Source organism: Pelobates fuscus, chromosome 12 (assembly GCF_036172605.1).
Source record: "Pelobates fuscus isolate aPelFus1 chromosome 12, aPelFus1.pri, whole genome shotgun sequence".
NCBI lineage: Eukaryota > Metazoa > Chordata > Amphibia > Anura > Pelobatidae > Pelobates > Pelobates fuscus.
Genome location: NC_086328.1, coordinates 132,328,932 through 132,345,032, shown reverse-complemented (window position 1 = coordinate 132,345,032; position 16,101 = coordinate 132,328,932). Strand labels below are relative to the sequence as shown.

Here is a 16,101-nt window from a genome sequence, read left to right as displayed (position 1 = left end):
GCATTAGGTCTCCGCGGCCGGTGGGCGAGATCAGACTCGCCCACCAGCCAACGCAAACACAAGGAGGAGCGTTGCGGAGGCGGAGACAGCGGCGAGGGACATCGCCGCTGTCACAGGTAAGTCACTGAAGGGGTTTTCACCCCTTCAGTAACCGGGGATTGGGGGGTGGGAGGGAGAGGGACCCTCCAGTGCCAGAAAAACAGATCGTTTTTCTGGCACTGGAGTTTCCCTTTAATTCCTCCTAAGTGTCCCTATTTAGGAGGGACAGTCCCTATTTTGTTACCTAAATCCCTCTGTTCCTTTTTTCTATCCCAATGTAACCTCTTTTCTGGGAGCTCTGTATTGTTTGTGTTTTAGTACCAGAGCTCATCAGCAATAATACTCCCGATAATATGTCCTTAAATTACAATACATGTGTTTAGAAATCAGTCTGTGTAAATAAGATACATTGTTATTGATCTAACTTACATTTTAATTGCATGAATTGTCACCAATAAGTCACCTCAAATTTCTTAGAAAAGCCTTGCCCCTGGCCACACCCTGTAATTACAGCGTCCCTCTTTGTTCGTCTGAAAATGTTGGAATTTACGTAGTATATGTCACGACACCCGCCGGGTCCGCTCCTGTCAGAAAGCGGTCTCAACCTGACAGGCGCATCTCATTGAGGCAGCTTTTCTACATGGAAATGGGAGCGCTGTCGGTTTACATTTACCTGACTCCTGCGGCACCAATCGGTCTCACTCCGAGCACGTTCTTGGTCCTGACCGGTGCTTCTCCCTGCATGCTGCGGCCGGGCTAAAATTATTAGAGATGCCGTCCGCTGCAATTCAGAGCCTCTTAAGGCTCCAAGTTAACCCCTTCATCCCTGACCACTGGGAACGTGTGTGTGACATCACACATGCTCCCCTGCAGGCAATCATAGAGTATCTTTAGGCTATTTAAACCTTTTTTGATTTCTCTGTGCCCTGTCGTGGTTTCCATTGTGGTTATCCGAGAGCGTGTTTATGGTATTGTTTTTTGTGTATTTTGACTTTGGCTTCTTACTTGACTATTCTGACGTCATTATTCCTTGACCTATGGCTTGCCTACCATTTATGTACATTCTGTACTTTTCTTTTTATATGTTAAATCCGGCCATTCTAAGGTCCAGTAATACTCCTTAGGGTTCCTTTATTTTTTACTTAGGTTCTGGATGTTGGGCATTTAGTGTATCCTGACAATATGGTTCCCAAATTACCCAGTTTTGTCATGGGATATAAGTGAGACTTTTCCATATTTGCATTTTGTGGATGAAGTTCTCTTGAGAATTAGGCAGGGATGTATGCAGCACCTTTGCCAATCTCATCATAGTTGGCATCTGGGGGAAGATCATAGATGATTGCACAGTATATTTATTCAGCTGGTTCCCTGGACCATCCATATTGGGACTGTTCCAAAAATTATGGGATTCTTGGTGGGTATGTTACAACTTAAATCCTGTAATAAAGGGCTATATTTCATATACAGAAAATATCACAATTGTAGTGAGGAAGAGTATTTTTAGTTTCACAGCTCTTTCTGGAACTGGCTAATTTCATCCTTTAAATCCTGCATGTATTGTCAAAGTGTGTGCAGATTCATGTGTGATCAGGGACTCGTTTCATTACTGAGTTCGTGCCTCTCTGAAGGAGTGAATGTTCTACTGAAGTGTAAATGACTTACCTGCCACGGAACGCTGTATGTCAAATAATTCAAACCATAGCAGATATGTTGCTCATTTTATGAAACGCAAAATACCAAAACTCCGAGCACCCAACATATCATTCTTTTCGTTTTAATTTTTGTTAACTTGTAATGTAACCTCCGAGGGTTAACCGTAATTATCTATTATTACCAAGTCCTAATATTGCTTTAAAATAAGTATATGCATATTCCCTAGCCACTTATTCTGAAATGAAAGCGAGAAAGATGACTCACTGTCTACTGTTAAATCCTAATAGAAAATGTATAATTGAATTTCTTCTGTTAACTTTTCTTTGGTAATTTAATTTATTAGGTTTTTTTTCCCCTTCCATTCTGATTATTTTTTTTTAACCTATTCATATCGAGTGGGTGTTAAAGCCAATGTCCTTAGAGCTGAATAATTAACAAGGATTGTCACGAAGAGTAGATTGCTACTGGGATTTTACGTTAGAATTACATGTTATTAGACTGGATTAATTTAGAATTTTCAATATTTATTACAAAAGAGGAATGTTAATCTGTAGTGCAATGACAAGGGAGAAAATGAAAGGATTAGAAAAATAATAAATACAAATAAGAATAAATTATACATGTTTAGCTCCGGTATCAGATGCCTTGGTTAAGCAAAGGGTAATTGCTTCAGATGTCTCGTGGTTATCACTTAACTAGAACCAGACATGGCAATTGTGGTGATTAGGAAAAAAATATACAAACTATATTGTGATCTACCAAAAGGGAGACACTTAGAGGGACACTAAAAACTACACCCATTTCATCTCATTGAATTGGTTATAGTGCATCCCCCTCCATTCAGTGTTAAACCATTTCAAGCAGTATAACACTAAATGAGGCTTCCCAGAGCCCTGCCCCTTCTGGAGGTGTGGCTGAGGCATATGTTACACACTTCCTTCTAGCTATACCAATTCATACCAGCAGTTGGTTCTGTGAAAGGCTATTCACTTACATCCCCATTTGCAGCCCATAGGTTCCAGAAATAATTTTACATCTTTTTTACATGTTACATTTGAACATTCTATTCTAAATTGCTATTCTGCCACAATCAAGCTGTAGCAGGTGGATATAATAAGTAAGGTGTTGAAGGATGACTTGGAATGTCCTCGATCATTGTCAGATTTAGCACTTGGACATGTGTTTTAATTCTGAATTTGATGTTTCTTTCGTTCTAGACATCACCATCATGATGCAATCCTTACTCAGGCATAGCATCTTCAGAAACTACAACAACCTGTATAGATGTACGTTGAGGGCCACTGGAACAGTTAGCTATATCCAGCATACATCACAACCATCAGACACAAATGACTGGAAACCACTGCATGTGCCTGTAATGGTTGACGAAGTCATTGAGTCTTTGAAGCCACAACAAGGACAAGTAAGTTCTCATTAGAATCCATAATAATTGAGACAAACATTTTAGCATTCTATATCTTTTCTTGTTGGCTACGTATGATAAATATGTAGTAAGGTTGTGGTCCAAAGAAGGGCCCAAAGAATTTAAAAAAGCTTGTGCTGAATATACAGTTTCTTAACCCCTTAAGGACACATGACATGTGTGACATGTCATGATTCCCTTTTATTCTAGAAGTTTGGTCCTTAAGGGGTTAAAGGTACACTCCATACCCCTAAAATACTTTAGCTTGTTGAAATGTTTTATTTGTGAAATGTGCCCCCTCCTTTTTTCATTTTACACAATGGAATTTGGCACTTTTATAAATTAAGCTTGTTACACCCCTGACATGATGACATCAGAATCAGTTTCCCTAAGTTCACAAATTTTTTTTTTTCTACACCGTGAGTGTGTATACGCATTTATATTTTGTATCAAGCTTGATTTCAAAGTACAGATCGTGCTATTCCATTATTGCATCTACAAAATAAAACCTCTGTCTACATAACTATTCTTCTATATTGTATACTTATTGTTATTATTATTATTTGATATTTGTGTGTTAAAAATCCGACAAGCCATCATGTTTCTTCCTGGTACGTTTAGGATGCAGACAATTGCCCAGAGCACCTGCCATGCAAAGACTTCTCATTGAGCTCCATTGGGAAGTCTGTGATTGGACAGATACAGAATGTCTGGGCGGGGTTAGAAGGGGGGGGGAGGGGAGACTTCCAAAGCTGCAGACAAGAGATCTGGCAGCTTTTGCAAGAAGTTTTTCAATATACCCCCAAAGAAAAAGATGCATAATTACACACATGCGTGTTTTCATTGAGGTATATTTAGTAAACAGTGTTTTTTAATGTTTAGATATCAAGATATCAAGAGATCTACTGATCTTCCTGGCACTTCTGTAAGTGTTTTTAACCATTTATCCAGATTAAAGTTTCCAGAGAACACTATGTCTCTGTGTTTGTTTCTTTTAGGATGAAGATACCTGGATTTACTGCTTTGACCTATTGTAGTGGTCTTTATATTATATACCGGAGAAGAGTCTGTATCTTTACTGCTTAGTCTAGATACTATAGTATTATCGGCAGTTATGTCGTGTGCCTACCTGTTCCTTCTATATAGCAAGAGTGTTACCCTACTGTACTGATACATTGTATGTCCACCATTCTTGTATTTGACTGTACCATCAGACTATACTAATAAACTGCTGCACTTTTTCATCCGGACCATAACCACTTTGTGGCACTTTTATTTGAGACTATTTTGACTTCTCTTCGCACTCCTTTTGTGTTTGTGTTTTACTGTTTTATCTATTTTACCTATTTAGGTATTTTTCCTACTCTCCTCTCCTAGCCTGAGAAATGTATCTCATTTTCTCAAACTCTATTTATGACTAGGGAGATACTGTGTGGCTTACAGCATTAGATCATACCCTCAGCCAATCAGTGACGCCCCTGTCCAAGGCTTTCTGTTTGAAAAATTTCATAGACACGAAAGGACCGAACTAAACGGTGTTGAAGAGAACACTTTGGGGTTGAACCATTTGAGAGTAAAAGGTAAGTCAGTGCCAGGGATTTCCTGGGATCATAATAACTTAAAGGGACACTATAGGCTTGCAGACCACTTTAGCTCATTGAAGTGGTCTGGGTGCAGTGTCCCTTACCCCTTAGTCCTGCAATGTAAATCATTGCAGTTTTAGAGAAACTGCAATGATTACCTTGCAGGACTAAGACTGCCTCCAGTGAATGCAATTCAGACAGCCACTAGAGGCACTTCCTGAATCATAACAGACTTTTGGTCACCTAACTGACATTGGACGTCCTTACACTCTGCATGAGGACATCTAGCGTCAGAGAAATTCCCATAGGAATTGAAGCATTGTTGCGTTCCTATGGGGAGGGCTTCTGCTTTCCAGATGCATGCACATCAGGCTCCCCTGTCGCATGGCATCAGAGCATGGCGGAGCGCCGACCCAGTTCCAAAGGAGATCGGCGCTGGAATCGGGTGAGTAAAGTAAATCGGGTGTTTTGATTTTTTTAAACCCTTTATTGGCAGCGGCAGGGGGGGACGACCAAATGGCACTATAGTGTTAGGAATACAAGTTTTTATTCCTTACACTATATAAATCCTTAAATTTTAATAATGTTATAATTTTGGGATTTGGTATACAAATTCTGAAACTAAACTGGAGGTCAAATCCTATTTGCAAGTGTGTAAACTAGCACTAGCAGTGTTTAAATGAGCAGTAATGAAGTGTTCTGGGGGCATTGGTCCTGTCCTTTTAACCCTGCAATGTAAAACCTTAGACCTGCTGATACAAACATCTTACAGATTTGGTAAAAGAAAAAGGGGTGTAGGTTAGCGCTAATAATATATTGAACAGGCAGCGACCTTATAGAGGGTAACCCTCTAACCCTCTATACAAAGAATACAAAGTAGAAAACAGAGAAAGGTTGCGCCAATGTTAAGAATATATAACCAGTAAAAACTATACAACAATAAAAATAATAATAATAATAAAAAAGTTCCAATGTGTGTCTGAAGATCAAATGGTTTTTAGTCTCTAATTCCGCTGTGGGGGTGGCTTCTCTTGTTGTTATGGTTCACACCGTCTCGTAATATGGAAGACACAAGAAAAGAGGACCAATCGTGCGGAGTGTATTACAGTAAAACGTAGTAGTATAAAATCTTAAGTATTTCACTCACATTTAGATGAGCTATAGCCAGCTCTGGGTTTGTAGGCATACAGCGGAATAATCCCCGCTTACAGGATTTGTTGATGCTTGTCCTTCAGGGGTTTGGTCCAACTTGCAGGAGAAGAAGATAAAAACAGCAGATAGTGCTCTCTGATGGTATTTTGAGTGATGAATAAAATAAGATAAAATATACTCACAAAAGGAGTGCAGGTCTCACTGCACTTTTTGGATAGCGTTAGTAGTATAATCCCCACTTCAGGATATATAGTATAAAAATGCCAGGAAAGATAGTAAAAATTATAGTTGTGTATAAAAAATGATAATGGTGCATATATCTAACCAAAAAGTCATTTATTATTTAAAACACAATATAAAATAACCATAACGCGTTTCACCGCTGGGGCTTTATCAAAATGGTTTAACATATAACCTGGCACAAGAATAGTTTATATAGGTACACTAGTACTTTAAAAAATGGCGCCAAGATGACATCATAGTTAGGTGGCCAATCAGAATCATACACTGTACATTTAGAAACAGATTTAAAATTGAGTTTAAAATTTTAAACCAAAGGGGTGTATCTTTTATAAAACATTTGTTTAAGTCATATCCGATCGTTATTTTTTAAAAACGAGGTTTAGAACTTTAGAAAATGAAAGTTGTAAAAATCGCACGTCACGTGACCCGCACGGCACCATGGGTAATGTAGTGCGTCGGTCACGTGATCGGCTTCTACAGAGTGGGAAATGCTGACGTCCATTACAAGAGGGGCGGATGGTAAAACATCATGTGACCCGCGGCCAATAGGAGGAGGGCACGTGGGTCACGTGATCGGCAGATCGGCGAAAGGGCGCATGGGAAATGTAGTTTAGTGCGCCCTTTCGATCATAAATCAGTATAAACTAATAATAATCTGAAAATACATATTAAATATGTATACAAGTGGGTAAATAAATAAATGAAGGTAAATACTGGCTAGTTCTAAATAAAAGAATAGATGAAATAATCAAGTTTGAATGGTACTAGCTGATTTAACATATAAAATATAACATTTTGTAATAGTGCAAATTGGGAGAAATAAAATGAGTATATAGACATCACTTAAATAAACTTAATAAAACCAAAAAGCAATAGAGATATTTTAAGACACATTATATGTAATAGATGGATAAAAAAATAGAATAATTAAGATGAAATAAAATAAAATAAAATAGAATAAAATAATATAATGAGACACTTGTCAAAGAGTAACTAGTAGTGGAAGCTCTACATTTTAGGCTTTCATTAAGGTGCATATACACATTTTGGCATGTATATTAATGGTATACATATAAGCGATAATGCAGTCAGGCTGGGGGTATCCCAGACTATAATGCCGTAGGTGACAGCTATGAGTTGGATAGCCCCAGACTGACTGCATAAAACCATACATAATAAAATGACATTAATTAAAAAACAATCATATTATTATAAAAAACCAATCATATTATTATAAAAAATTAAATAGATCAAAGTCAGCGTTTAAGCCTTGGGGGGTTAGAGTTTGTAAATTGAACACCCACTCCATTTCTGATCTCCCTAAGATATTTTTTATGTTGCCCCCTCTCCAGGGCAATTTACATTTTTTGATACCTATACATTTTAAAAATTTGGGATCCCGATTATGTCTAATAAAGTGCTTTGACACGGAGTGATTAGGGTATCCATTTTTTATATTCCGGCAATGCTCCGCTAATCTGGTTTTTAGACATCTGGTGGTCATACCTACATATTGGAGGCCACATGGGCACTCCAATAGATAGATGACGTTGGTGGTGTTACAACCGATAAAATCTTAAATAGTATAGTTTTTGTTGGTGATATTGGATTTAAAATTAGTAACTTTACAGTGTGTGGAGGGAGCAGTGCTCTTACACACAATGCATCTTTTGCATTTGTAAAATCCTGTAGCTCCATCTAAAAAGGTGTGTGGTGGATTTTTTATTTCCTTAGTGTAGTTTTCAGTTAAAATGGATCTAAAATTTGGTGCACCTCTAAAAACAATTTTCGGTTGTATTGGTAAAATTTCTTTCAGGAGATCATCCTGTCTTAAAAGATGCCAATGTTTTTTGATTGTTTTTTTGATAAAACCATTTTTGTTATTATAATTAAAAATTATAGGAAGGGTGGGGGCTTCTGTGTTGTTTTTATCCTTATAGGTGAGGAGGCTCTCTCTAGGTTTTTCTTTTACTGATAATATAGTGTTGTCCAGTTTTGTTGGTGAGTAGTTTTTTTCTATAAATTGTTTTTTTAAAACCAATGATTGTTCGTTAAAATCATTAATGTGGGAACAGTTTCGGCGTATTCTTAAAAACTGGCTTTTCGGTGCACTCTCCAGCCATGGTTTGTAGTGGCAACTGGTGTGGTCAATTGCCGTGTTAGTGCATACTTTTTAAAAAAATGTTTTAGTGTGTATTGTACCTTCTTGGATAAAAATGCTTAGGTCTAGAAAATTAATTGTCTCTTTACTGTCTTCACATGTTAAAACTATCCCTTTGTCGTTGGAATTAAGGTGTGATATAAAAGAGTTAAGTGAGTCCTCCGTGCCCTTCCATATAAAAAATAAATCATCAATGTATCTAAAATAGGAGACTAGGTTTTGCTCCCAGGCATGCCGTCCCCAGCACAGATTTCAGTTTTAAGCAAAGGACTAAAATATGCCCCAACAAATTCTTTTAAACCTTTTGAAGCATTTTTAGATGTCAATAAATTCGTACGTAAAGCTACACTTAAGAGATTTTTTAATGCGCAAAACTTAGCAACCAATCCCCCTACCCCCTCATCCCTCCCTCCCCCTACCCCCACCGAGCAATCTGCTTACATTAACACGGACCTCAAACCAAAATCTACTTTTTATCCCTATCATTTTAAATCAGCCCCACTAGTGATGTTTGAGAAATCAGTACTAAGAGATTTTAACAAAATCAAATACAACAAATATGATGCACAGAACCTAAATGCACTAGAAAAAAGAGCTATCAAACAATTGCAACAAGACAAAGACATTGTTATCAAACCTGCAGACAAGGGTGGGGGTCTAGTTGTCCAATCGAGTTCAATGTATATTAATGAAGCTTATAAACAACTAAACGATACTGCTATATATGAGAAATTATCGAGGGATCCCACATCATCCATACAGCAAAAAATAATTACCTTTCTACAAAAAGGATTAGATGAAAATATTCTGAATAAAAAAGAATTTGATTACCTGTTTGTAAAAAATCCTAAAATCCCAGTAATTTATTTTTTACCAAAAATACACAAAGACGCTCAACACCCCCCCGGCAGACCCATTGTGTCTGGGATCAACTCCCCGTTATGCAATTTATCCCAATATATAGATACCCTATTACAACCAGCGGTAAAACTTATGAAATCTTATTTGAAGGACTCAATGTCACTACTGAGATTTTTAAATGGTTTTTGTTGGGAACCAGATTTTACACTCGTCACTTGTGATGTCACCTCCTTGTATACCATTATCCCCCACCAACTTGGATGCAATGCTGTCAAAACAATACTATCTAACGAAAAAAGAATTCCAGACTCTCAGATTAATTTTATTGTAGAAGGTATAGATATCATTTTAACTAACAATTACTTTTGGTTTTATGATTCTTTTTATCTTCAGAAAAGGGGAACAGCTATGGGGACTAGGTTTGCTCCCAGTTATGCCAACCTCTTTATGGCTGACTGGGAATCCAGCGCCATCTGGGGACGGCATGCCTGGGAGCAAAACCTAGTCTCCTATTTTAGATACATTGATGATTTATTTTTTATATGGAAGGGCACGGAGGACTCACTTAACTCTTTTATATCACACCTTAATTCCAACGACAAAGGGATAGTTTTAACATGTGAATACAGTAAAGAGACAATTAATTTTCTAGACCTAAGCATTTTTATCCAAGAAGGTACAATACACACTAAAACATTTTTTAAAAAAGTATGCACTAACACGGCAATTGACCACACCAGTTGCCACTACAAACCATGGCTGGAGAGTGCACCGAAAAGCCAGTTTTTAAGAATACGCCGAAACTGTTCCCACATTAATGATTTTAACGAACAATCATTGGTTTTAAAAAAACAATTTATAGAAAAAAACTACTCACCAACAAAACTGGACAACACTATATTATCAGTAAAAGAAAAACCTAGAGAGAGCCTCCTCACCTATAAGGATAAAAACAACACAGAAGCCCCCACCCTTCCTATAATTTTTAATTATAATAACAAAAATGGTTTTATCAAAAAAACAATCAAAAAACATTGGCATCTTTTAAGACAGGATGATCTCCTGAAAGAAATTTTACCAATACAACCGAAAATTGTTTTTAGAGGTGCACCAAATTTTAGATCCATTTTAACTGAAAACTACACTAAGGAAATAAAAAATCCACCACACACCTTTTTAGATGGAGCTACAGGATTTTACAAATGCAAAAGATGCATTGTGTGTAAGAGCACTGCTCCCTCCACACACTGTAAAGTTACTAATTTTAAATCCAATATCACCAACAAAAACTATACTATTAAAGATTTTATCGGTTGTAACACCACCAACGTCATCTATCTATTGGAGTGCCCATGTGGCCTCCAATATGTAGGTATGACCACCAGATGTCTAAAAACCAGATTAGCGGAGCATTGCCGGAATATAAAAAATGGATACCCTAATCACTCCGTGTCAAAGCACTTTATTAGACATAATCGGGATCCCACATTTTTAAAATGTATAGGTATCAAAAAATGTAAATTGCCCTGGAGAGGGGGCAACATAAAAAATATCTTAGGGAGATCAGAAATGGAGTGGGTGTTCAATTTACAAACTCTAACCCCCCAAGGCTTAAACGCTGACTTTGATCTATTTAATTTTTTATAATAATATGATTGGTTTTTTATAATAATATGATTGGTTTTTAATTAATGTAATTTTATTATGTATGGTTTTATGCAGTCAGTCTGGGGCTATCCAACTCATAGCTGTCACCTACGGCATTATAGTCTGGGATACCCCCAGCCTGACTGCATTATCGCTTATATGTATACCATTAATATACATGCCAAAATGTGTATATGCACCTTAATGAAAGCCTAAAATGTAGAGCTTCCACTACTAGTTACTCTTTGACAAGTGTCTCATTATATTATTTTATTCTATTTTATTTTATTTTATTTCATCTTAATTATTCTATTTTTTTATCCATCTATTACATATAATGTGTCTTAAAATATCTCTATTGCTTTTTGGTTTTATTAAGTTTATTTAAGTGATGTCTATATACTCATTTTATTTCTCCCAATTTGCACTATTACAAAATGTTATATTTTATATGTTAAATCAGCTAGTACCATTCAAACTTGATTATTTCATCTATTCTTTTATTTAGAACTAGCCAGTATTTACCTTCATTTATTTATTTACCCACTTGTATACATATTTAATATGTATTTTCAGATTATTATTAGTTTATACTGATTTATGATCGAAAGGGCGCACTAAACTACATTTCCCATGCGCCCTTTCGCCGATCTGCCGATCACGTGACCCACGTGCCCTCCTCCTATTGGCCGCGGGTCACATGATGTTTTACCATCCGCCCCTCTTGTAATGGACGTCAGCATTTCCCACTCTGTAGAAGCCGATCACGTGACCGACGCACTACATTACCCATGGTGCCGTGCGGGTCACGTGACGTGCGATTTTTACAACTTTCATTTTCTAAAGTTCTAAACCTCGTTTTTAAAAAATAACGATCGGATATGACTTAAACAAATGTTTTATAAAAGATACACCCCTTTGGTTTAAAATTTTAAACTCAATTTTAAATCTGTTTCTAAATGTACAGTGTATGATTCTGATTGGCCACCTAACTATGATGTCATCTTGGCGCCATTTTTTAAAGTACTAGTGTACCTATATAAACTATTCTTGTGCCAGGTTATATGTTAAACCATTTTGATAAAGCCCCAGCGGTGAAACGCGTTATGGTTATTTTATATTGTGTTTTAAATAATAAATGACTTTTTGGTTAGATATATGCACCATTATCATTTTTTATACACAACTATAATTTTTACTATCTTTCCTGGCATTTTTATACTATATATCCTGAAGTGGGGATTATACCACTAACGCTATCCAAAAAGTGCAGTGAGACCTGCACTCCTTTTGTGAGTATATTTTATCTTATTTTATTCATCACTCAAAATACCATCAGAGAGCACTATCTGCTGTTTTTATCTTCTTCTCCTGCAAGTTGGACCAAACCCCTGAAGGACAAGCATCAACAAATCCTGTAAGCGGGGATTATTCCGCTGTATGCCTACAAACCCAGAGCTGGCTATAGCTCATCTAAATGTGAGTGAAATACTTAAGATTTTATACTACTACGTTTTACTGTAATACACTCCGCACGATTGGTCCTCTTTTCTTGTGTCTTCCATATTACGAGACGGTGTGAACCATAACAACAAGAGAAGCCACCCCCACAGCGGAATTAGAGACTAAAAACCATTTGATCTTCAGACACACATTGGAACTTTTTTATTATTATTATTATTTTTATTGTTGTATAGTTTTTACTGGTTATATATTCTTAACATTGGCGCAACCTTTCTCTGTTTTCTATCTTACAGATTTGGATTATTTTAATTCGTCAAATTAACGCAGTAAATACAATTCTCTACCTCTCCACTATTATGGCCAAAATTTAGCATTTCCCTTGCATTTCTACCCATAAATGACTTGGGTACTTCCTATAACACATTAGAAACCGCGTGATGTATTTTTTTTTTTTTTACAAATTGTTGGGATGAGATGTCTGTATCCATCCATCCATCCATTCTACGGAGGACATGCTGGGAGTGGAGACAGTCTGTAGCGGACAATCTTCAGGTTAGAATACACTTGAATGTCACTGTTACCGGTACAGTGTATACATGTCTACCGGTACATTACTGTAAACTTGTCATGCCCACTGTTTGTGGATGCCAGATCCACTTTAACTTACTGAAACACTACAGCGTATCCCACAAACAATGCTGAAAGAGTTTCTGGTTCTTGTAGTACCACTGGCATCTTGCTACTGCAGTGCCCCTTTAAGAATCATCATCTGAGTGTGACAGCATATGGTAATATATTTAACCCCTTAAGGACCAAACTTCTGGAATAAAAGGGAATCATGACATGTCATGTGTCCTTAAGGGGTTAAAGCCCACCTGGTGCTTTACATACACATTACTCCATACTTCCCAATGAAACCAGTAGACACAGTGCTGCTTAGCATGTGTGTGATGGTTGACTGAATAGAGCTGCAGCGTCTGGTTTTTAACTCCTGTCAAGTTGCCGCGCTTCCGCCAGGCTGACAGCTGAAGCTGAAAGTCTGCTCACCTTTCTGTGTGTCTGGTGCAGAACGTACGTCAGACGCTGGAGAAATGGGACAGACTTTCAAGATCAGCAGTGAGTGGGCTGGAAGCTCAGTAGTAGAACAGCCATACACAGACGACTTTCTTTTTAATAATTTCTTTCTTCCAGATGCAGTTTCCCTAAGTTCACAAATTGATTTTTTTTCCCTCTACACCGTGAGTGTGTATACGCATTTAGATTTTGTATCAAGCTTGATTTCAAAGTACAGATCGTGCTATTCCATTATTGCATCTACAAAATAAAACCTCTGTCTACATAATTATTCTTCTGCATTGTATACTTATTGTTATTATTATTATTTGATGTTTGTGTGTTAAAAATAATACTCCACGCATTATAACCACAACAGTGTTCTTTATTGGTTATGGTGCCAGGAGTGCCCTGCCGCTCCACCCCCCAACACCCATGTAAGTACCTGATGTCCAGTCCTCTTAGTGCTGCTCCCTGCCTCCACTACATCAGCCAGAGAGCCAGAAGCTTGGGCTGACTTTGCATCGGAATATAATTTAACATACAAGCACCCTGGATTTCCAAATAAAATTCTTACTTTATTAAATATAAAAATACATGTCGACATTTCAGTTCCTGCTCGGATCATTCCTCAGGAGACAAATTATCCATCCGTCCATCCATCTCTATATTTGTAATTATGCAGTTTTGAGTCAATAGTTAAGAACCAGTGCTTTAAATGCCATCCCTATAGTAGTTCTATCAAGCCCAGGCTACTGAGTCTGACATCCACTTCCTCTGTATATGAGTTCATACAGTCAGAATAACAACGTACGCTGTGAACGGTATATTCCTGGTTAGGTGCAAGTTGATTGGCTTGAAGGTTAGGTTTAACAGCAACCAAATAAAAGGAAAATGGCCGCATGCATTGGATACTTTTTGCTGATTTTGTCCACAAATGTTATAATACAGCAAGAGGCGTCATTCTGATAGAATGATGCCTACCTTCTTTGTATATTTATTTGCTGTTTCTGTTTTAAATGTATAAAGTTAAGCACTGATAATGGAAAATTACAAGTACATTTTTTTTGTGTTTATTACTTTTATACGTGATACTGAAAGTGATTTAAATTAATTTGACATTTTTTTTCCTTCTGGCTTGGTAAGGTAATTAATTAGCATGTCCAATATCCGGGTGGTTCTGAGTCATATGCCATATACTGAAATATTGCTCCTCATTTGATTGTTATATTAGCAATGCCAGCGTTACACTTCCTTCCTCTCTACTCGTTACTTTATAATGCTTTGTTTCCCAAAGTACACTCTGTCAGCTATTGCTTATTTTTAAAGGTGTATTTATCTTTGGGCACTTGAGCTGCAGCCATGCATTTTACAGTCCATCATACAAAGTATCTTGCTGATATTAGTCTCACTCTTCCTGAAGCAATTGCGCAGATCAAACAGAGCAGGGTGTGATGACCAGGAATCTCCCTGTAATATAGCATGTTCTAGTTCCAGTGAGTGGGGAAATCAGTGTCGTATAGCATACAGCCATACACTCTTCTTGAGAAAAAACAGTGAGAGCTGCTTATACTTGGAGCTACCATATCCACCATATTTTCTAGCAGAGGCATAACTAGAAGGGGCATAACACAAATTGCCCTGGGACTCCCCACACGTCCCCGCCGCCTCCACACACATGCAGACACATACATACATACATACACACAAAGACCCACACATACAGACAGACATACAGGCACACACATGTACTAACAGACACACACACACTTATATACACACACTCACAGACATAGACACACATACACTCCCAGACACACACAAATTATTCAAAATGTTTAAATAAAAAAATGTCGACCCAGCTTGGAGAGCTAGCGTGGATCTGTCCCTGGGGTCCAGTGGGGCTTCAGTGCAGCGGGCAGCTGTGTTCCTGGCAGAGACGGCGAGGGAGCTGTGTTCTCCTTAATCTGCTCCCTTGTGTCGCGCGGGCTGTCTACTGATGCCGGGATCCGGAATAGTACGTCATATTCCGGCTCCCGGCATCAGCAAACGGCGTGCGAGGGAGCCGAGCAGGGAGAACACGGCTCTCTCGCCATCTCTGCCGGGAACACAGCCACCTGCTGGGGGGGGGGGGGGTCCATTAGGTGGCCAGCTAGCCACCTCTATGGCCCTCTCATGACAGTGGGAACACAGGGGGGGCGGCATCCCGGTCTGTCAGGAAGTGCTCTCTTAGTGAGCACTTCCACGCTACACACAGGCAGGAGGGGAGCAGCACAGCTCTCCCCTCTTGCCAGACACCCACGGACCTAAGCCGGTGCGGCTGTGCACCGGCCCAGAATATATCCAGGCGGTCCATGGTCGCAGGGTTCGTGGCTGCAGCCTGGCCACCTAGAGTGAGGGTCCCAGTCGCAGCTTCGACCCCTGTGACCGTGGTAGGTACGCCACTGTTTTCATGGACACATATTCCTTGTATACATATTGTAGTATGTAGAATTCAGAAGAAGGTGTATACGATAAAAGGAAATCTTTATTCTTAGGAATACAAAGATGTGTACCTAAAACTATTGTGTTTTTTCAGCCCCAGTAACCTCCCTCCCCTTGTTGTAAAGAGATTAAATAACCCTTTATTCACTTACCTGATTCCAGCACCAAGGTGTTGGGTCGTGGTTCACCTTCTCCGACATCAACAGATGGGAGGAGGGATCCTTATGCGCATGCGCGGCAAGCACATTAGCCACTTTAGACAAACACAAAGCCTGCTGCAGAAATTGCAACATGTATGTATCTGTATGACTTTGTTTATTAACCAAACAAGGAAATAG

General features: G+C 38.3%; 1 protein-coding gene across 1 annotated transcript in view; it reads left to right on the top strand.

Annotated features, from left to right (window-relative positions):
• METTL15 (methyltransferase 15, mitochondrial 12S rRNA N4-cytidine) overlaps positions 1-16,101 on the top strand; it is a 189,892-nt gene that overhangs the window by 6,545 nt on the left and 167,246 nt on the right. The window contains exon 2 of the mRNA XM_063438580.1: positions 2,910-3,115. Coding sequence (XP_063294650.1) covers positions 2,921-3,115 — 195 coding nt within the window. The 5' untranslated portion in view covers positions 2,910-2,920. The remainder of the gene's footprint in view (positions 1-2,909; positions 3,116-16,101) is intronic.